At 46.1% G+C, this 23,394-nt stretch overlaps 1 protein-coding gene across 1 annotated transcript in view; it reads left to right on the plus strand.

Moving 5' to 3' along the window:
- Positions 1-23,120, plus strand: part of kif5aa (kinesin family member 5A, a) — a 29,003-nt gene extending 5,883 nt beyond the window's left edge. The window contains exons 8-29 of the mRNA XM_062999455.1: positions 214-338; positions 1,032-1,136; positions 2,055-2,203; positions 3,105-3,253; positions 4,953-5,176; positions 5,297-5,365; positions 6,055-6,261; positions 6,353-6,499; positions 6,987-7,175; positions 7,329-7,446; positions 12,445-12,503; positions 12,983-13,089; positions 13,513-13,614; positions 14,903-14,963; positions 15,097-15,168; positions 15,275-15,379; positions 16,507-16,723; positions 16,842-16,983; positions 18,073-18,137; positions 18,217-18,244; positions 18,323-18,411; positions 21,359-23,120. Coding sequence (XP_062855525.1) covers positions 214-338; positions 1,032-1,136; positions 2,055-2,203; positions 3,105-3,253; positions 4,953-5,176; positions 5,297-5,365; positions 6,055-6,261; positions 6,353-6,499; positions 6,987-7,175; positions 7,329-7,446; positions 12,445-12,503; positions 12,983-13,089; positions 13,513-13,614; positions 14,903-14,963; positions 15,097-15,168; positions 15,275-15,379; positions 16,507-16,723; positions 16,842-16,983; positions 18,073-18,137; positions 18,217-18,244; positions 18,323-18,398 — 2,516 coding nt within the window. The 3' untranslated portion in view covers positions 18,399-18,411; positions 21,359-23,120. The remainder of the gene's footprint in view (positions 1-213; positions 339-1,031; positions 1,137-2,054; positions 2,204-3,104; positions 3,254-4,952; positions 5,177-5,296; positions 5,366-6,054; positions 6,262-6,352; positions 6,500-6,986; positions 7,176-7,328; positions 7,447-12,444; positions 12,504-12,982; positions 13,090-13,512; positions 13,615-14,902; positions 14,964-15,096; positions 15,169-15,274; positions 15,380-16,506; positions 16,724-16,841; positions 16,984-18,072; positions 18,138-18,216; positions 18,245-18,322; positions 18,412-21,358) is intronic.
- Positions 23,121-23,394: the final 274 nt, after the last annotated feature.

Raw genomic sequence — 23,394 nt, forward strand, 5'->3', positions numbered from 1 at the left:
TTGAGGCCGTGTAAGGACCCTGTACTGAAGTGGAGGAACGTAGAGATCAGCGCACGGACAGGAGAAAATACCCTCCTCGTACGCCATGAGGGTCTCCAGCAGAGAAAGACTAACTGGCTATGACTAAATTGGGAGAAAAAGGGAGAAAATGCAGAAATAAAATTGTAAAAAAAAGGTCTATCATTCAGTCCTTCTCCGTCCTCTTTTATCCAGACATGAATGAGCACAGCTCTCGCAGTCACAGCATCTTCCTGATCAACATCAAACAGGAGCACGTGGAGACGGAGCAGAAACTGTGTGGAAAGCTCTACCTGGTGGATCTGGCCGGCAGTGAGAAGGTGGGTCCATGTTTTATACTCTTTGCAGCTCTAACAACCTCCACTCCTCCGGGAAGGCGTTCCATTCCACTCTGATGGAGTGTGTCTGTGGGAATCGATCCAAAGAGCTTCAGATCAGGCACGAGGATGCCTGGCTCACGGTTGACTTTCCGATTTATTCCAAGTTGTTCGGGTGTCTGTTTTTGCACCGCTTCATCCTGGTCAGGGTCGCGGTGGGTCTGATTCTCAGGTCGTCTCACACACACACACACACACACACACACGTACGTCTTTGGACTGTTGGAGGAAACCGGAGCACCCGGAGGAAACCCACATGGACACAGGGAGAACATGCAAACTCTAGACAGATAAGGTACTAGTAATCAGAAGGTCACTAGTTCAAGCCCCACCACTGCCAGGTTGCTACTGTTGGGCCCTTGAGCAAGGCCCTTAACCCTCAGTTGCTCAGACCGTAACTGTCACACCACTGTAAGTCACTTTGGATAAAAGCGTCTGCTAAATGCTGAAAATGTAAATGTATATGTAAAAGACCCTGGGGAATCGAACCCATGCCCACCGTGTCGGTGTTTAAACTGAAGTTTTACTATCTGTCCAGTAATGAATGGAACTGAAAGTATATTAAATAAATAATAAAATAAATACAGTATAGTGCCGTTAGTATAAGGACTGAAGTCTTTGATTTCTCTGTGTTAGGTCAGCAAGACGGGCGCGGCTGGAGCCGTCCTGGACGAGGCTAAAAACATCAACAAGTCCTTGTCCTCCCTTGGCAACGTCATATCCGCTCTTGCTGAGGGGACGGTGAGGGGCCACATCTGATAATAACCTAAACATAAATATATATATATATACATACACCAATCAGCCATAACATTAAAACCACCTCCTTGTTTCTACACTCATGAGCTCCACTTACCATATAGAAGCACTTTGTAGTTCTACAATTACTGACTGTAGTCCATCTGTTTCTCTACATGCTTTGTTAGCTCCTTTCACCCTGTTCTTCAATGGCCAGGACCCCCACAGGACCACCACAGAGCAGGTATTATTTGGGTGGTGGATGATTCTCAGCACTGCAGTGACACTGACATGGTGCTGGTGTGTTAGTGTGTGTTGTGCTGGTATGAGTGGATCAGACACAGCAGTGCTGCTGGAGTTTTTAAACACCTCACTGTCACTGCTGGACTGAGAATCGTCCACCAACCAAAAATATCCAGCCAACAGCGCCCCGTGGGCAGCGTCCTGTGACCACTGATGAAGGTCTAGAAGATGACCGACTCAAACAGCAGCAATAGATGAGCGATCGTCTCTGACTTTACATCTACAAGGTGGACCGACTAGGTAGGAGTGTCTAATAGAGTGGACACGGTATTTAAAATCCACTCATACCAGCACAACACACACTAACACACCACCACCATGTCAGTGTCACTACAGTGCTGAGAATGATCCACCACCTAAATAATACCTGCTCTGTGGGGGTCCTGTGGGGGTCCTGACCATTGAAGAACAGCATAAAAGGGGGTAACAAAGCATGTAGAGAATCAGATGGACTACAGGCAGTAATTGTAGAACTACAAAGTGCTTCTATATGGTAAGTGGAGCTGATAAAATGGACAGCGAGTGTAGAAACAAGGAGGTGGTTTTAATATTGTGTGTGTGTGTGTGTGTGTGTTTGTTATTAAATGCTCTTCTGTGTATGTTGGTGTGTACGAGCAGAAGACCCACGTGCCGTACCGGGACAGCAAGATGACCCGAATCCTGCAGGACTCTCTGGGGGGTAACTGCAGGACCACCATGTTCATCTGCTGCTCTCCGTCCAGTTACAACGAGGCCGAGACCAAGTCCACGCTCATGTTTGGACAACGGTAACGATACAATGTTAAAACCTTTTGGGAATGTTAAAACGTTCCACAGGTGAACAGGTGGGTATAGAAGAGGCGTCCATTAAAGGCTCAGCGGGGTTTGGTTGCGGTCTACAGTGCATAATATTATCAACAGATTCAGGGAGTCGGGGAGGTCTCGGTTGGAAAATGCTGCTGAATGTGCGTGATCATCGAGCCCTCAGGAGGTATTGTTTGAGAAACCGTCCTGCTACCTTGAGCTTTGGAGGATTTCGGAAAATCCTTATCACTGAACCCAGTGAGCCACTGCATCAAGTAATGCAACCTAAACTGTGTTATTCAAAGAAAAAGTCGTATATTCGTTTTGCACAGAAAGAGCGGCGAGTTCTCTGGGCCTGAAGTCGTCCGAGATGGACCGAAGGACAGCAAAAAGACGATAAAGACCATCCAGACTCTGGGCATGGGTGATCTACATATATGTCGAGGTACCGTTGACATCGAGGCATATTTTGGGATTTTGGAGAGACTCGTCCCTGAAACTCTGCATGATAGAGTGCGAGTGCTTGACCGGCCTGCCTGCAGTCCAGATCTGTCTGCTATTAAAAACGTACGGCGCATCATGAAGAGGAGAATCAGACGACGGCGAGCACGGACTGTCGAGCAGCTCCGTCCACTCGCAAACCTGCAACGATTAGTGTCCTCAGTTCCCCACACATTTAAACCATTAACATGGGGTAAACACGCCCCCGTCCCAACTTTTTTAGTGCTGTGCAGGCATCGATTTCTAATATTGTTTCTATTAAACAAATAGAATTAAGTTCGCCAGTGTAAACGCTGACAATAATTCAGATTGTCCCAATTTTTCCTGGAAATGAGCTTTGTATATTTGATTAAATGAAATTCTCGCTGTCTGTCCGTCGTTCAGCGCCAAGACGATCAAGAACACGGCGTCCATCAACCTGGAGCTGACGGCCGAGCAGTGGAAGAGGAAGTACGAGAAGGAGAAGGAGAAGAACAAGACCCTGAAGGACACCGTCCAGAGACTGGAGGCCGAGCTGAAGCGCTGGCGCAACGGTGAGGACCGACGTTACGGTTTCTTTATTTTACTACCAATACATTAGTGCACGAATACGAATCTCAGCGGTGCTATCAGCCGGACTGGTGTCCGCATGGACATGATTGGATGATTTCTGGAGGAGGTGGCTGAAACAGCCCAGCCGTTAGGAGGTGCACCTGTCACAGAGATGGGGACTCGTGAACAACAAGAGTCTCTAGCGTCAGCATGTGTTAACATTAGTTACCTGTGATAATTATATATATACAGTATATATATATATGATCCGACATCATTCTGATCGTGTAATTTTCTGCTCTCTAATAATAATAATAATAATAATAATAATAATAACGCTCCGGCCGTCTTAACCCGCAACACACACAATGGCTAAATGTTCCAGCCAGCTTCCGGCGTAGTGATGAAGCGTCGCTCCCTACTTAAAATGGTGGAATACCCTACGTAGTGCACTTCACAGGAACAGCCGGGGTGAATGGAACGCTCCTACAGAATCGGTGCTAATGATTGAAAGACGCTTTCTGAACCATTCAGAGCTTCTGATTGTAATTGTTAGTAAGAAATGCTGTTATTTGCATTTATTCAGTTTGCGTCACACAGATGACGTGGTAATGAAACGCTCGATCGGCTTTCTAACGACTTCCTGTTTAACTTCACGACCGGGAAAAGTTTGGAGGTTTTTAATTATAAGCACATTTACAAAATAACGGATTCTGTTCCTAATGGGACGCACGCTTATAAATGTAATAGCATCTGGAAGAACAGAAGCTCAGGTAAGCAGCGGTTATGATTGTTTTTGCTGTGTTTGGGATTTTGGCCGCTGTGCCGTGATTTATCGAGCGCTTTTGTTCTGTAATGAAAACAAAACGTATCAGTTGAAGCTTTTAACTGGACCCTTCTTGTTACAGAAATTACATTCATTTACACAATGAGGAGGAAAGTAAAGGCACGAAGTAAAACGGCTAAATACACTCGCTAATCTGTTGTTGTTTTTATCTGAATTTAAAGATTATTTATTTATTTCTACGTTACATTTACAATATATGTTTTGTGTTTATTATATTGACTCGTGACTTGACTCCGACTCTAGCCTAAAGACTCATGACTCGACTCGGACTCTAGCCTAAAGACTCCTGACTTGATTCTGACTTTAGCCTAAAGACTTGTGACTTGACTCCGACTCTAGCATAAAGACTCGTGACTTGACTCCGACTCTAGCATAAAGACTCGTGACTTGTATTTTGTGACTTGTGAACATCTCTGACTTGTCAAGCAGGGATAGAAATAGGACGGTGGTGTCAGGAAGGGCGTCCGGCAAAAAAACTGTCTGGTACGAGGAACAGATACGCCGTGGCGACGCCAAAAACACACACATTAGAGGCACTTCAGTGATGTTTCATTCATTGTTTTACTGCCGCTTTATTCTGGTCAGGGTTGCAGTGGGTCAGGTTCTGGGAGGAAGGTGGGAAACACCCCGGACAGGTCGCCAGTTCATCACAGGACACACACACACTTAGCCTGACTGAATGTTTAGGACTGTGGGAGGAAACCGGAGCATCCGGAGGAAACCCACGCTGATCTCCACGCAGAAAGGACCCTGGGGAGTCGAACACAGACCCTTCTCGCCTTCATGTCCTCTCAGCACCCTGGCGCGAGGCTCGCACGGGCTCATTTGTTTACTCTCTGATGTGCCACCCTCAGGAGAGGAAGTGCCCGAGATGGAACAGACCTCCACCGACGTGACCAAGCTGGAGACCCACGACGAGACTCTGGACAACGAGAGGGAGACGGAGAAACAGGCCGAGAAGGAGAAGGAGAAGGAGAAGAACCTGGAGTCGTCCTCCATCGTGGTGCGCATCTCCGAGGAGGAGCGGCAGAAGTACGAGGAGGAGATCAGGAAGCTGTACCGTCAGCTGGACGACAAGGTTCACTCGTCATCCGTGTCTAATAAACGCTAAATAATGAACGTTTAGCTTCGTGCTGGTCTGTTTAGCTTTACTTATCGTCTCCGTGTGTGTGTGTGTGTGTGTGTGTGTGTGTGTTAGGACGACGAGATTAATCTGCAGTGTCAGCTGGTTGAGAAGCTGAAGCAGCAAATGCTGTCGCAGGATGAGGTACTGCGCTTCAATCTCATCGTTATTACACTTCTGTAGCTTTCATTTAAACCGTAGGTGGCGCTGCGGGTTCGAATCCTCACAGACAGTTGAATTACTCAGTTGGATAACTGCTGCACTTACGCCCTCTGCTGGCTGATCGATGGTGCTGCACTGCACAGTGAGACGGGGGATAACGGAGATCAGTGCGTGACTCTCCGTGCACGATACGGATCTCCGTATTATATGAACCTGTCCGGTGCAGGTGAAAAGAAGCGGTCGGATCAAGAGTGGAGGTCTGCAGCAGTAGAGGGGGAACTGGATATGACTAAATTGGGAGGAAAATTGGGGGAAAGAACCTGAAATGAAGAGTAAAATTAAAATACTTGGCTCTTCTTCAGTCATGTAATTCTTACAGCTGGTGCAGGGGGTAGTAAGAAGGACTTGGGTTCGAATCCCTGGGTCCTTTTTGTGTAGTTTGCATGTTCTCCCCGTGTCTTAAGACGTGCAGTCAGATTAAATTAATTAAAGAGCTGCTAAACTTAGTATGGTAGTAAAACAGACCATGAATGAATAAATGAATAAATCCTGCACGCGTCCATTCACTGTCTGTTTTATCGTCATTTTATCCTGGTCAGGGTTTCGGTGGGTCCCATTAGAGGCCGGCCCACGTAGCGTGCACGCTAACACCCTTGTGTCTTGTGTCGTAGCTGCTGGCGTCGACCCGCGGCGACAGCGACAAGGTGCAGTGCGAGCTGGGTCGCCTGCAGATGGAGAGCGACAGCGCCAAGGCGGAGGTAAGGGAGGTGCTGCAGGCGCTGGAGGAGCTCGCCGTCAACTACGACCAGAAGAGCCAGGAGGTGGAGGAGAAGAGCCTCCACAACAAGCAGCTGGCAGAGCAGCTCGGCCAGAAGATGGTAAGTCGGCACACACTGGCACATCCGAACAGCATTAACGGTGAACCTCGGTCAGTCAGTGATTGTACGTTTTCTTCGGGACCACTCACAGGCGAGTCTGATTGAACTGGAGGCGGAGCTGGCTCAGATGCAGGAAGTGAGCTCACAGCAGAGGAAGCGCATCGCGGAGGTGCTGAACGGGCTCATGAGGGACCTGAGCGAGTTCAGCTCCATCGTCGGCAACGGAGAACTCAAACTGGTAAAAAAAAAAGTGTATTTTAACTCTATAATGCCAAGCGTATCATATTTGATACATGAGTTTTAGAGACCTGTACATCGTCTGTGTGTATATTGTTTTCCTGGAAAACCTGGTGTACAATTAGATACGTGTCTTCTGCCCCCTGGCTGGTTATTCATGTACTGCATGTACCAGAGACCTTTTATTTAATTGAGAGGTAATAATTGAGTTCTTGTTTTATAAGTTTTAAGTTACCTAAATAAAAAAACTAAAGGAAATTCAGTGTTTAAGGGTTGTTAAATGTTTAAAATTATGTTCTGTACATTTTTGTATGAAAAAAAAATGCTGCGAAGAATAAATAAAAAAACCTGATGTATCAAATATGATACAAAACAAAGCACATATATACAAAGTCTTATTCAATTATTTGGTGATTCGAGCTTTACAGGGTTAAATGTTTTGAGTTTAAGCTTTGGGTTAACTGACTCCGCCCGTTCGTCCGTTTTAGCCGGTGGAGATCAGCGGGGCGATAGAGGAGGAGTTCACGGTGGCCCGGCTCTACATCAGCAAAATAAAGTCGGAGGTGAAGTCCATGGTGAAGCGCTGCCGGCAGCTGGAGATCATGCAGCTGGAGTGTCACCGCAAGATGGAGGAGACGGGCCGCGAACTCTCCTCCTGCCACCTCCTCATCTCGCAGGTACGTATAAGAGGTAAAGACATCAAGGGTCCGTCTGAAAACCCCACTGATCTCTAGGGTCACCAGGTTTTCACACAGACCCACGGTGTGTTCCCTGTCGTGTAATAAGAGGAGGAGGATGAAGTCGAATGACGAGCGTCTCTGTGTGTTTAGCATGAGGCGAAGATCAGGTCTCTTACGGAGTACATGCAGAACGTGGAGCAGAAGAAGAGGCAGCTGGAGGACAGCTATGATGCTTTGAGCGAAGAGTTGTCACTCTTACAGAACCCAGGTAAGGCACACCTGTAATAATAATAATAATAATAGTACTGTAGCTTTAATGCAGTGACCTTGTTTGGCCTCATGGTGGAGCTGCGCCTGCCTTCCTAAAGGTGTGTTGTGTTATGTGATGGCAAATCGACACATCAGTGAACCCTTGTGTCTGGAAGGGCGGCTTCGCAAAACCCATTGTCACTTAACGCACTCCGCCGCTGCATGGAGAAATGCAAACTCTGATACGCAGAGAGAAAGCTCATCAAAAGAAATAATAAATATTAACAAAGCCAGAGACATGTTTATAGTTCCAGTTGGTGCTACTGGAAGCAGGTCAAACCAACGGGACAGAGTCACATCAAACAGTCTCCGTCTGACTGATCCACAGGCCTCCTTAAATGTCCTCAGCTAAACAAGAGGCACCTGTGGATCATTAACTAGAGCCCAATCACAAAAGGGGCGTTGGCTGAACACACAGTGCTCACGGAAAGAGGGGTGTGGCGCTTAGGAGCACATACAGGCTGCATACGTGACATATAGCACCTTACCTTATAACATGAACAACAAATGCTGCGAACAAGAAATAAAAAGCCTGATGTATCAAATATGATACAAAACAAAACTCAAATGTGCAAAGTCTTGTATTTGATAGAAGGTCACGTAAACAATTTTTCAGGGTTCAGAGTACAGGGTTAAATGTGTTGAGTTTTAGCTTTGGGTTCAGTGTTGACGTGGTTGAACGAAGTGCTCTACAGACCGTCGAGGATACAAATAAATCCTACAACACCATGAAACCATAAACGTTACATTCCTAAACCATAACACATATTAAAAACGTCTTCAGCCTTGTATTTAGTACTAGAACGATTTGGATTCGATAAAGACTCAATTAATTGTATTAGAACTATCTATCAAAATCCTACTGCCAGAATAAAAGTTAGTGGGAGCCTAACGGAGAGAATAACGTTGGGAAGAGGGACGCGGCAGGGATGCTGCCTGTCCCCGCTCCTCTTTGCCATATACATTGAGCCACTGGCACAGGCGATCAGACAAAGTGGGGAAATAAAAGGAATTAATATTAATGGACAAGAACATATAATAAGCCTATTTGCGGATGATATCATGATATACCTGGACAGCCCCAATACAACTTTTACTCAGCTGATGTATCTTATAAATAAATTCAGTGAACACTCAGGATACAAAATAAATGAGAATAAGACACAGATTTTGACCTTTTATTATACTCCATCCACTCAAATCATGAAAACTTATAAATTAAAATGGCAATCAAAAACTATTAAATATCTTGGTGTGACCCTGACAAAACAATTAGCTCACCTCTATAAAGCAAATTATGATCAAATCCATCTCCAGATTAGTAAAGATATAGAGAGATGGTCGACCCTACCACTAGATTTTAGCTCAAGAATTGAAGTAATTAAAATGAACATCTTCCCTAGACTACTATATTTTTTCCAGTCATTGCCTATTAGGATTCCACAAGAAAAGTTCAAAACATGGGATAAAATGATTTCTAGATTCATATGGGATGGGAAAAAACCACGAATAAGATATTGTACACTACACTTAGAAAAGGACAAAGGAGGTATGGCACTCCCTAATTTAAAAGACTATTATCATGCAGCACAGCTCAGACCAATAGTCAAGTGGTGTGATGAGGACTATAGTGCAAAGTGGAAAGATATTGAGAGAGTGGTGACAGACATTCCAATTCAGGTACTGATTGGCAACGTTAAACTAAAGATGTCACTACAAGACACGATTGATCCAATAACTTTGCACACATTGAATATCTGGTTTGATCTTGTCAAACACCACAAATTAGAAAAAGATTTAAAATTGTTGAGTTGGTTTGCATATGATGATCGATTTAAGCCAGGCTTGAATGATCACAACTTTAGAAATTGGGGTAGAAAAGGGCTTACAGCTATGTGCACTTTGATAGAGAATGGGAATGTAAAGAACTTTCAGGAATTAAAAACACGGTATGGATTGGAAAATGGAGATCACTTTAGATACCTGCAGCTAAGGGATTATTTTACTAAGGAAATACAAATAGGGAAAACCTTGAATGATATAATTGATGTGATGACCAGGACATACAGTGGAACTAAACTCAAGGCAGTCTCAGTGCTGTACCGAAGTCTAGGACACTCAGAAGCTGCCTCTACTCTGTACATAAAGGAGAAGTGGGAGAGGGAATTGAACATTAACATTACTCTAGATGAATGGCACGATATGTGTGAGACACAACACACAACTACAAACTCGAGAACATGGAGGGAATTTGGATGGAAAAACCTGACCCGTTACTTTATCACACCTAAATTAAAGAGTAAACAAACTGGTTCACAACATACATGTTGGCGCTTATGCGGAGAGAGAGAAGCAAACCATGCACACATATTTTGGAAATGCCATAAACTTAGCACATTCTGGGGAAATGTAAATAACATGTTGAAAGACATTCTAGGATATGTAATACCCAAGGAATGTAAAGTTATGTATCTTGGAAATTTAAACGATTATGTCTCAGAAAAAGATAGATACTTAACCAAAATATTATTGATCACATGTAAAAAAGCAATAACAAGAAACTGGTGTAAAACTGAACCTCCCACTATAGCCCAGTGGCTAAAGATCATAAGAGAGGTCTATACTATGGAGAAAATGACCTATCGGCTTAGACTAAGAGAAAATGTCTTTGTGAGTAAATGGGAAAAATGGACACATGACACAGTGAATGATGCTTAAGGATTGACTGATTTACCTCTATGTATTTGTATTTTGATAAATGATACCTGTAACCATATCTGATATGTTTTTGTTTTTTAATTTCTGTTTGCCACATACATTTTCTTTAAGTGTATATGTACAGTGTATCACAGAAGTGAGTACACCCCTCACATTTCTGCAGATATTTAAGTATATCTTTTCATGGGACAACACTGACAAAATGACACTTTGACACAATGAAAAGTAGTCTGTGTGCAGCTTAAATAACAGTGTAAATTTATTCTTCCCTCAAAATAACTCAATATACAGCCATTAATGTCTAAACCACCGGCAACAAAAGTGAGTACACCCCTTAGTGAAAGTTCCTGAAGTGTCAATATTTTGTGTGGCCACCATTATTTCCCAGAACTGCCTTAACTCTCCTGGGCATGGAGTTTACCAGAGCTTCACAGGTTGCCACTGGAATGCTTTTCCACTCCTCCATGACGACATCACGGAGCTGGCGGATATTCGAGACTTTGCACTCCTCCACCTTCCGCTTGAGGATGCCCCAAAGATGTTCTATTGGGTTTAGGTCTGGAGACATGCTTGGCCAGTCCATCACCTTTACCCTCAGCCTCTTCAATAAAGCAGTGGTCGTCTTAGAGGTGTGTTTGGGGTCATTATCATGCTGGAACACTGCCCTGCGACCCAGTTTCCGGAGGGAGGGGATCATGCTCTGCTTCAGTATTTCACAGAACATATTGGAGTTCATGTGTCCCTCAATGAAATGTAACTCCCCAACACCTGCTGCACTCATGAAGCCCCAGACCATGGCATTCCCACCACCATGCTTGACTGTAGGCATGACACACTTATCTTTGTACTCCTCACCTGATTGCCGCCACACATGCTTGAGACCATCTGAACCAAACAAATTAATCTTGGTCTCATCAGACCATAGGACATGGTTCCAGTAATCCATGTCCTTTGTTGACATGTCTTCAGCAAACTGTTTGCGGGCTTTCTTGTGTAGAGACTTCAGAAGAGGCTTCCTTCTGGGGTGACAGCCATGCAGACCAATTTGATGTAGTGTGCGGCGTATGGTTTGAGCACTGACAGGCTGACCCCCCGCCTTTTCAATCTCTGCAGCAATGCTGACAGCACTCCTGCGCCTATCTTTCAAAGACAGCAGTTGGATGTGACGCTGAGCACGTGCACTCAGCTTCTTTGGACGACCAACGCGAGGTCTGTTCTGAGTGGACCCTGCTCTTTTAAAACGCTGGATGATCTTGGCCACTGTGCTGCAGCTCAGTTTCAGGGTGTTGGCAATCTTCTTGTAGACTTGGCCATCTTCATGTAGCGCAACAATTCGTCTTTTAAGATCCTCAGAGAGTTCTTTGCCATGAGGTGCCATGTTGGAACTTTCAGTGACCAGTATGAGAGAGTGTGAGAGCTGTACTACTAAATTGAACACACCTGCTCCCTATGAACACCTGAGACCTAGTAACACTAACAAATCACATGACATTTTGGAGGGAAAATGACAAGCAGTGCTCAATTTGGACATTTAGGGGTGTAGTCTCTTAGGGGTGTACTCACTTTTGTTGCCGGTGGTTTAGACATTAATGGCTGTATATTGAGTTATTTTGAGGGAAGAATAAATGTACACTGTTATATAAGCTGCACACAGACTACTTTTCATTGTGTCAAAGTGTCATTTTGTCAGTGTTGTCCCATGAAAAGATATACTTAAATATCTGCAGAAATGTGAGGGGTGTACTCACTTTTGTGATACACTGTATGTAAGTAAAAAGTTCAATAAAAATGTGAGTTTCAAAAAAAAAAAAAACGTCTTCAGCCTTGACCTAAAAACACCAGGTGATCGTGCAGCCCTGATCTGGGAGGGCAGGTTGTTCCATAATGTCCTTAAAGACCTCGATGTTTCCAAAAGCATCAGGTTAACAAACCTCGGGGCTTTCAGAGGAATCCCAGCAAGCAAAAGTTCAGCCAGGTGTAATGGTGGCAGCAGTGACGCCTTAAAATCAGTCCTGAATCCTACTACACACATATCGGTGCATAAAAGTGTTTAGACGGACATCAGAGGGACGGCGGGTGATCAGTGGGTGGAGCTTTGGGTTGGAATCTCAGCTCCAGTGGTGTCGTACAACGTCTGACCCCGTGCTCTGACCCCGGCGTCCAAGCAAACGATAAAATATATTATAAATAAAGATAAATAAAGACGTTCTGCTGTTCTTCTTAAATTCTGCTCTAACAGAAAGCTCTGCAGAGCAGGACGCCGCCGAAAAGCCAAAGACGGAAGATCTGGACGTGAAGGTAATCGTTTATTTTACTTTTATCTGTCGGTTTGTCCTGGAATAACCTGCGAATGGTTTCATCCGTCCATCCCGGGGGTTATTCCATCAGGGACAAAAATTAAGCCAGTAGTTCAGCCCTAGAAATAGAACCGAGCATCACCACACAGGTTCAGATAGTATTGCAGATCATAAAGAGAGCCCATTTAGAGAGACGATGTGATCGATCAGTTGAACCCTCATTTGAAACTGGATTCTGATTGAATTGAATCGCTTTGACCTTTGAAATGTATAGCTGGACCACCGAGCAACGTTCCAACACAAATTTAATAGGCTGGTATTAAGGATTTATTTATTATATTGGGTTTAATTGTCCAATTATAAGTAGATAAAATATAACTGATTATATTATTTACTAAATATTATTTTCAGAGCTTCACCACTGTCGTATTTTCGCTTATAACTCATGTATTGTTTTGTTATTATTATTTTTAATTGTAGAAGGCGGTGCAGCGAGCCTCAGGCCATCGTGAACCTCGGCACGCTCAGCTCAGCCACCTGCGGGACGAGATTAACGAGAAGCAGCGCCTCATCGACGAGTTCACAGAGTCAGTGTCCCAATTATTTTGTACTATTTTATTTGTGCATTTTCTCCATTAAGCTTACTGGTTCGAATCTCAGCTCTGTTACACAAAAGAGGGTGGGATGAAAGGGGAGATTCCTCATGACCGCTGCAGTTACGACCTCTGCTGGCTGGTCGAAGGAGCTGCACAGAGACGGGGAGGAATAACAGAGAGCAGTGCGTGACTCTCCGTACGCGATACTGATCCCCTTATGAACCCGCCTGGTGCAGGTGGAAAGAAGCGGTCGGCTAATGCACCGGTGTCGGAGGGGGCGTGTTAGGTACGGCCTGCTCGGTCAGGAATGCAGGACTGCAGCAGGAGAGATGATTGGACACGGCTAGATTGGAAGGAACATCAGGTGAAGAGAATTGAATAATAATAATTGATGCACTTCTCTGCTCCCTGCAGTAAGAACCAGGCTCTGCAGCTGGAGCTGGCCCACGTGCGATCGGACTTCAGCAACCTCAAGATCCAGGAGGACACCAAGAGCGCTCGACTGGAGCAGCTGTCGTACGTTTCAGCTAAACATAAACGTTTTTAGAATAAGTGACTGGCTGTATGCGATCATGTAGTCTGTAATGCACTATACAGTCAAAAGTATCGAGACACCCCTACTAATTGTTTAATTTGTGTGTTCCAGCCACAACAGGTGCTAATAAATTAATAATACACTGATCAGCCATAACATTAAAACCTCCTTGTTTCTACACTCACTGTCCATTTTACCATATAGAAGCACTTTGTAGTTCTACAATTACTGACTGTAGTCCATCTGTTTCTCTGCATGCTTTGTTAGCTCCTTTCACAGTACCCCCACAGAGCAGGTATTATTTAGGTGGTGGATCATTCTCAGCACTGCAGTGACACTGACATGGTGGTGGTGTGTTAGTGTGTGTTGTGCTGGTATGAGTGGATCAGACACAGCAGCGCTGTCACTGCTGGACTGAGAATCGTCCACCAACCAAAAATATCCAGCCAACAGCGTCCTGTGACCACTGATGAAGGTCTAGAAGATGAGCGACTCAAACAGCAGCAATAGATGAGCGCTCGTCTCTGACTTTACATCTACAAGGTGGACCGACTAGGTAGGAGTGTCTAATAGAGTGGACAGTGAGTGGACACGGTGTTTAAAAACTCCAGCAGCGCTGCTGTGTCTGATCCACTCATACCAGCACAACACACACTAACACACCACCACCATGTCAGTGTCACTGCAGTGCTGAGAATGATCCACCACCCAAATAATACCTGCTCTGTCTCTCCTGACCATTGAAGAACAGCATGAAAGGGGGCTAACAAAGCACGCAGAGAAACAGATGGACTACAGTCAGTAATTGTAGAACTACAAAGTGCTTCTATATGGTAAGTGGAGCTGATTAAATGGACAGTGAGTGTAGAAACAAGGAGGTGGTTTTAATGTTATGGCTGATCGGTGTATAAGGGAAATGACATGCTTCCAGCTTTGCTGCAACAGCTTAGGGAAGGTCCTGTCCTGTTCCTAAATGAACCTGGAATGAACCGGAACACCTACTAAGCATCAGTGCCCGGCCATTCAAAGACAAACGCTGTCATCTTTTGACCGAACGGGCACAAATTCCCACACACGGACACTTCAATGTCTTCTGAGAAGCTTCTCATAAAGCTCGTTTTTAGAATAGGGTGTCCAGACAACTCATGTTCAGGTGTCCAAATACTTTTGGCCGTAGTTTACCACCGGGTGTGTGTGTGTGTGTGTGTGTGTGTGTGTGTGCTGTATAACATGTATGTATGATACGAGTCTGTATTTTCTGTGATACAGATTTCAGCAGGAGAGGCACGAGCAGTCGAAACAAGACCTCAAGGGTCTGGAGGAGACCGTCGTAAGTCCATGTTTATTTATTTATTTAGTTAGTTAGTTATTTAGTTAGTTAGTTAGTTAGTTAGATTGGCTACCCTTCACCCCAGCTACCCTTTTTTAAAATTGAATTATTATTTGGGTGTTTTTGCTCTCAGGCCCGTGAGCTCCAGACCCTCCACAACCTGCGCAAGCTGTTCGTTCAAGACCTCACGTCGCGAGTTAAAAAAGTGAGCACCGTCGCATCAGCATTATATCGTCTAGACACAGTCTGCTCCGTCTGTCTGGTCCCAGTTGATAATATTTTTGTTTGCTTTGTGGTTTTCGTTCACTCAGAGTTCAGAAATTGGACCTGATGATAGTGGGGGGTGTAACACCCAGAAACAGAAGATTTCCTTTCTTGAGAACAACCTGGACCAGCTTACAAAGGTTCACAAACAGGTGAGGGAAGCACCGGTACCAAACTGATGAGTCCATAAAGACGAGGGTTCTGTGGGGTCTGTGACCTCAACTCCATTAAACCCCTTTGGGATTCCTGAATGCTAGTTGGGTGGGTATTGTCTCCTCACAGCGAGAAGGTCCTTGGTTCAGTTCCCAGCTGGAGCGGTTCGGGTCCTTTTTGTGTGGAGTTTGGAGTGGTGATAAAACAGACAATAAATGACTGAGTGCATGAATGAATGAATGAGTGAATGAATGAGTGAATGACTGAGTGAATTAATGAGTGAATGAATAAATTAATGAGTGAATAAATGACTGAGTGAATGAGTGAGTGAATGAATGAATGAATGAGTGAATGAATAAATTAATGAGTGAATAAATGATTGAGTGAATGACTGAGTGAATGAATGAATGAATGAGTGAATGAATAAATGAATGAGTGAATAAATGACTGAGTGAATGCCTGAGTGAATGAATGAATGAGTGAATGAATAAATGAATAAGTGAATAAATGATTGAGTGAGTAAATGAACGAATGAGTGAATGAATAAATGAATGAGTGAATAAATGACTGAATGAGTGAATGAATGAATGAGTGAATGAATAAATGAATGAGTGAATAAATGATTGAGTGAATGAATGAATGAATAAATGACTGAGTGAATGAATGAGTGAATGAGTGAATTAATAAATGAATGAGTGAATAAATGACTGAGTGAATGAATGAATGAATGAGTGAATAAATGACTGAATGAATGAATGAGTGAATGAATAAATGAATGAGTGAATAAATGACTGAGTGAATGAATGAATGAATGAATGAATGAATGAGTGAATGAATAAATGAATGAATGAGTGAATGAATGAATGAGTGAATGACTGAGTGAATTAATGAGTGAATTAATGAGTGAATTAATAAATGAATGAGTGAATAAATGACTGAGGGAATGAATGAATGAATGAGTGAATGAATAAATGAATGAATGAGTAAATGAATGAGTGAATGAATGAATGAGTGAATAAATAAATGAATGCGTGAATGAATAAATGAATGACTGAGTGAGTGAATGAATGAATGAATGATCACTTGACGTTCACTCACCCTCTCCCTCTCTCCTCTCCTGACCCAGCTGGTACGTGATAATGCAGATCTGCGCTGTGAGCTTCCGAAGTTGGAGAAGCGTCTTCGCTCTACGGCTGATCGCGTTCGGTCTCTTGAGACGGCACTGAAGGATGCCAAGCAGGGCGCCATCAACGACCGCCGCCGCTACCAGCAGGAGGTGGAGCGCATCCGCGACGTCATGCGCCTGCGCGGCACGCAGCGCCGCTCCAAAGCCGCTCAGATCGGTAAAGATCGCCGTATAATGACAAAAGGTTTTTGGTCAAAAGTATTGGGACACCCGTCCTAATGATCCGGTGAATGAATGAATGAATGTGACGCTTGTGTGTGTTTGCGTTCCCGTAGCGAAGCCGGTGAGGGCGGGGCACTACGGCGGCGCCACGTCTCCCAGCGCCTCCCTGTCTCTGTCCGCCAGCGAGCCGGTAACATCGTTCAGTAACGTTCTCTTCCAGAAGGAGGAGAAGAGCGTCCCTCAGAGGCCCAACGTGTGAGTTCTTACACCTCCTGTCCTCTTTTTTTATGTCCCCTGTCCTTCCCATCCTGTCCTCTCCTCCTCTGTCCTCTCCTCACTGTCTTCTTGTTCTCTTATCATCCGTCCACTCCTCATCTGTCCACTCCTGTCCTCACCTCTCCTTATCTGTCCTCTTGTCAATCTCCTTTCCTCTTTTGTCCTGTCCTCTCTTCTGTCCTCACCTCTCCTCCTTCCTCCTGTCCTCGCCTTTCATTCCCTGTCTTATCCTCCCGTTTTCTCCTCTTCTCTCCTCCACTGTCCTGTCTTCTTTTCCCCTCCCATGTCCCCAGTCCTGTCCTCCCCTCATGTGTCCCTGACCTGTCCTGTGTTCTCCTCCTTTTCTCTCTCCTGTCCTTGCCTCTTTTTTCCTGTCCTCTCATTTGTCTTCATCTGTCCTGTCCTCCCCTCCCTTGTCCTCACCTCCCCTCCCTTCCCCTGCCCTGTCTTTTCCTCCTCTGTCCTTGCCTCTCCTTGCCTTACTTGTCCTCTCCTTTTCCCCTGTTCTGCCTTCTTTTTCCCTCCCATGTCCCCTGTCCTGTCCTCCCCTCATGTGTCCCTGACCTGTCCTGTGTTCTCCTCCTTTTCTCTCTCCTGTCCTTGCCTCTTTTTTCCTGTCCTCTCATTTGTCTTCATCTGTCCTGTCCTCCCCTCCCTTGTCCTCACCTCCCCTCCCTTCCCCTGCCCTGTCTTTTCCTCCTCTGTCCTTGCCTCTTCTTGCCTTACTTGTCCTCTCCTTTTCCCCTGTTCTGCCTTCTTTTTCCCTCCCATGTCCCCTGTCCTGTCCTCCCCTCATGTGTCCCTGACCTGTCTTGTGTTCTCCTCCCCTTCGCTCTCCTGTCCTTGCCTCTTTTTCTCTGTCCTCTCCTCCCCTGTCTTCTCCTCCCCTGTCCTCTTCTCTCCCGTTGTCTCCTCTGTTGTCTATCTTAACGTCTTTATTGTATTATTATTATTAATCTCTTCTCACTGATCACGTCATTTAGTGAATGTTAAATCCTGCGTCTTTACTTTGTTTGTATTTACGTGTGATTACGTGTGACGGTTTATTTATTTCTGTATATTTTGTAGAGTTGGTTACAGCACTGTGAGATCTGTAGACGTTCTCAGCTCTTACCCTCTGGATGTGGAGAATGGTTCGTACGTCTGAATAATCGTGTTTGTGTGTCTCACTTTGTGTTTTCTGGCTGCTAACGTCTGTTCTTATGGTTTTAGGGAACAGTACGGACATTAACGATAACAGGTATTTGTTTACTGCAGTGTTTATAATGTGTTTACTAGCTAAGTGTTCACGCTAACCTGTGCTGTGGTGACGTTACAGAAGCGACGTTCACTGCAGCAGTATGGTGGATCCATCCAGACACTACGTCATGTGTCCAGAGACCGCCGCTAGTTAATCTCTTTATATAGGTACGTCCACACGCTTGTTTATGATAAATCCTGTGTTTGTTGTTGTTTTAATACTTAAAAGTAAAATGATGATGATTCTGTAAAATAACAAATACTGGCAGAAGAAGCACAGAGTTTAATTATTTCATTTAAAATAATAATAAAAAAAACGAATACAGGCTGGCACCAGTGCTGACATCTCGACCTGGGGAGGTGGGGACAAGAAAGGTGAGGAAAGGATGAGGGAGAGGACAAGGGAGGGGACATGGGAGGGGAGGAAAGAGGGGGATGAGGACATGGGAAGGGAGGAGAGGACAAGGGAAAGGAAGAAAGAGGAGGACGAGGACATGGGAAAGGAGGGGAGGACAAGGGAGAGGAGGAAAGAGGAGGATGAGGACATGGGAAGGGAGGAGAGCACAAGGGAGAGGAGGGAAAAGGAGGACAGGGGACATGGAAAAGGAGGAGAGGACAAGGGAGAGGAGGAAGAGGAGCACAGGGGACATGGGAAGGAAGGAGAGGACAAGGGAGGGGAGGAAGAGGAGCACAGGGGACATGGGAAGGAAGGAGAGGACAAGAGAGAGGAGGAAAAAAGGATGACAGGGGACATGGGAAGGGAGGAGAGGACAAGGGAGAGGAGGAAGAGGAGCACAGGGGACATGGGAAGGAAGGAGAGGACAAGGGAGGGGAGGAAGAGGAGCACAGGGGACATGGGAAAGAAGGAGAGGACAAGGGAGAGGAGGAAGAGGAGCACAGGGGACATGGGAAGGGAGGAGAGCACAAGGGAGAGGAGGGAAAAGGAGGACAGGGGACATGGAAAAGGAGGAGAGGACAAGGGAGAGGAGGAAGAGGAGCACAGGGGACATGGGAAGGAAGGAGAGGACAAGGGAGGGGAGGAAGAGGAGCACAGGGGACATGGGAAAGAAGGAGAGGACAAGGGAGGGGAGGAAGAGGAGCACAGGGGACATGGGAAGGAAGGAGAGGACAAGGGAGGGGAGGAAGAGGAGCACAGGGGACATGGGAAAGAAGGAGAGGACAAGGGAGGGGAGGAAGAGGAGCACAGGGGACATGGGAAGGAAGGAGAGGACAAGGGAGAGGAGGAAGAGGAGCACAGGGGACATGGGAAGGAAGTAGAGGACAAGGGAGAGGAGGAAGAGGAGGACAGGGGACATGGGAAGGAAGGAGAGGACAAGGGAGAGGAGGAAGAGGAGCACAGGGGACATGGGAAGGAAGGAGAGGACAAGGGAGGGGAGGAAGAGGAGCACAGGGGACATGGGAAGGAAGGAGAGGACAAGAGAGAGGAGGAAAAAAGGATGACAGGGGACATGGGAAGGGAGGAGAGGACAAGGGAGGGGAGGAAGAGGAGGACAGGGGACATGGGAAGGAAGGAGAGGACAAGGAAGGGGAGGAAGAGGAGCACAGGGGACATGGGAAGGAAGGAGAGGACAAGGGAGGGGAGGAAGAGGAGCACAGGGGACATGGGAAGGAAGGAGAGGACAAGGGAGAGGAGGAAGAGGAGCACAGGGGACATGGGAAAGAAGGAGAGGACAAGGGAGAGGAGGAAGAGGAGCACAGGGGACATGGGAAGGAAGGAGAGGACAAGGGAGGGGAGGAAGAGGAGGACAGGGGACATGGGAAGGAAGGAGAGGACAAGGGAGAGAAGGAAGAGGAGCACAGGGGACATGGGAAGGAAGGAGAGGACAAGGGAGGGGAGGAAGAGGAGCACAGGGGACATGGGAAGGAAGGAGAGGACAAGGGAGAGAAGGAAGAGGAGCACAGGGGACATGGAAAAGGAGGAGAGGACAAGGGAGAGGAGGAAGAGGAGCACAGGGGACATGGGAAGGAAGGAGAGGACAAGGGAGGGGAGGAAGAGGAGCACAGGGGACATTGGAAGGAAGGAGAGGACAAGGGAGAGGAGGAAGAGGAGCACAGGGGACATGGGAAGGAAGGAGAGGACAAGGGAGAGAAGGAAGAGGAGCACAGGGGACATGGAAAAGGAGGAGAGGACAAGGGAGAGGAGGAAGAGGAGCACAGGGGACATGGGAAGGAAGGAGAGGACAAGGGAGGGGAGGAAGAGGAGCACAGGGGACATTGGAAGGAAGGAGAGGACAAGGGAGAGGAGGAAGAGGAGCACAGGGGACATGGGAAGGAAGGAGAGGACAAGGGAGGGGAGGAAGAGGAGCACAGGGGACATTGGAAGGAAGGAGAGGACAAGGGAGAGGAGGAAGAGGAGCACAGGGGACATGGGAAGGGAGGAGAGGACAAGGGAGGGGAGGAAGAGGAGCACAGGGGACATGGGAAGGAAGGAGAGGACAAGGGAGAGGAGGAAGAGGAGCACAGGGGACATGGGAAGGAAGGAGAGGACAAGGGAGAGGAGGAAGAGGAGCACAGGGGACATGGGAAGGAAGGAAAGGACAAGGGAGGGGAGGAAGAGGAGCACAGGGGACATGGGAGGGAAGGAAGGAGAGGACAAGGGAGGGGAGGAAGTGGAGCACAGGGGACATGGGAAGGGAGGAGAGCTGGATCCCAGACCACTGTGGAAAGCAGACTGGATGCCAAAGAAAACAACAGGACTGAGTATAAATAGCCACTGTTGGGCCCCTGAGCAAGGCCCTTCAGGTGTTTACGTGCTTGTATTGTGTTCAGTCGCAATTATAAGTCATTGGTGGTTCTCGCTGCAACCCTCCTTGCGACCGATGCTGAGAGCACATTGACAACAGCGCCTCCCGGTGGCTCGGCTGTTTCGGCCATTCCCTTAAACCCGCCCCTGGACATTAGACAATATAGCTGGTCATGTATCAAGTTGCTGCGGTGTCCTGACCGGCCGATGGCACTGCTGAGGTTCTGACCCTGGCAGTAATGGTATAGTGTACTGCACCACTGCGACCCCTGAGCGATAAATGACTCTTAAATCTCTGTATGATACCTGACTGACACTTCTTCTTCTTCTGTCTCTTCTTGTCTCCTGCAGTACGACCCTGCATGCCGTCAGCTCCTTTTGCTCACTCACTACCTGCGGAACGTAGAACTCCACTACCCAGACTCCCCGGCTCTATCTATCCTGTCTTATACTGTATATTAGTCTGTGGTTCCTGACCGCGCGGCGGCCGGACGGCTTCACTCGTAGTTTCTTTCTCTTGTATGTTTCACAGCCGGGCTGCATGTTCCACTCACGTTTCCACGACTAGGAACTCGTACCAATAGATCCGCTCGGGCCCGCCAACGCCTAAAACGTTCTCCCCCAACGTCTGAACACCCCCCCCCCCACGTCTAAATGCTCCCCCAACGTCTAAACGCTCCCCCAACGTCTAAAGCGCTCATTTATTCACCAGTCCAGTAGAGAATCGAGGAAACTAAAGGACTCCTTTTATTCTAAAGAATTTTGCTGATCCATGTCCATAAACGGCGTCTTATTTACAGGAAACAGCAGGTGCAGTTGTGTTGGTGTGTATATTTGATGCACTGACTACCTCCAGGTATCCCGACATCAATATGAAATCACGTCTAGCTGTAGATTCCATCTAGTCTAGTCTAGTCGTCATATCACGTTTAGGGAGGATCATGAGGGAAAACAACATCCTGACACATCATATATAAATATATATAATCTAAAATAAATTGTATATTAAATGATATTTATTAGCTAGTCGTATCTGCTAATTTGAACAGACTGGATGGTGAGCTGTGATCTGTCCGTCTCTGTCTCCTCGGGAAAACCTGATCGACCAATCAGGATGAGAGAAAGGCAGGAGCTTCGGCATTTCTGTTTAGTTTGTTTAGTTTTTTCGTCACGTACGAGTGCTACGCCGCACGCTCGATTCGGCACTTCCAGGAGAAGCGCAGGGTCGGCTAACCCCGCGTACGCCCGGGCGTGCACGTAGCGCGTCGTCCGCTGAGCCGATGTTTTAAGGCTGCGTGAGTCTGTCGTGTCTGTCTGACTATCACCTGCTCTCTTTTAGCATTAGAAATTAGCATTTTGAAGTGTGGATATCTTACAGTTAGCGCTACAACCCCAAATCAGAAAAAGTTGGGATGGTATTGAAAATTGAAATAAAACAAACATGCATTTAAGTTTCTTACATTTATTTCGACTTCATTTCGTTTGTTAATAAACATCCATTCCAAACATAAAAAAAAAAAGTTGGGAGGGTAAAGCATTTACCGCCTCTCTCCCGAGACGTTTCGGCACCGAGGACCCAGAGCGATTTAGTGTTTCTGTTATTTTGTCCCGTTCTTCCAGCAAACACATCCTCAGGTTCAAAATTGTCAACACGCCCTCTAATGGGGACAGGTCAGGACTGCAGGCAGGCCGGTCCAGCACCCGTACCCTGTTCTTCCATAGAAATGTGCATCATCTTGTTGAAGAACGTGTGGACGTCCCTGGAGAGGGCGTCGTTCGTTTAGCACCCCTTTCTAGCACCTAAATTGTCCCTGTCCCAACATTTTTTGGAACGGATCAAATGCAATCAAATAAAAGTCAGAATGTCAGAATATTTTCTGCACCGTCCCAACTTTTTCGTGTAGATACAGAATCCCTGCTGTAACCAATCACATCACCCGAACTGTTCACGTATAACGATGGAGCCACTGGAACTCGAGTGTGTTTGTTGTTGCTGTTGTTTGGAGTTGGAGTTTGGAATGTTCTCCATGTTTTCGGTTCTGTTCCAGGAGGGTGTGTTTACGTCTCTGTAGTTTGTTGCACATACATGTTTATTAAAGGCTATAAAAATCTTCTCCATGTGTGTGTGTGTATTTGTGTGTGTGTGTGTGTGTGTGTGTGTGTTTATTCATTTCTTCTATTTACTTTTATTTACACATTTATTTATTTATTTACTCCACTTACACAATAAAAAAAAGCTACAACAAAGAGTAATACATGGAGGATGAGGAGGAAGAGAGCAGCCAACACAAAGTCAGTCCAGGGATTGAAGCTGCTGCTCCGTTTTACTATGATGACGGGTTCTGTCACCACCGTTCTCACCAGATCTTCATTTGTAGAAGATTCCT

The sequence above is a fragment of the Trichomycterus rosablanca genome, chromosome 7 (assembly GCF_030014385.1).
Source record: "Trichomycterus rosablanca isolate fTriRos1 chromosome 7, fTriRos1.hap1, whole genome shotgun sequence".
In the NCBI taxonomy this organism is placed as follows: Eukaryota; Metazoa; Chordata; class Actinopteri; order Siluriformes; family Trichomycteridae; genus Trichomycterus; species Trichomycterus rosablanca.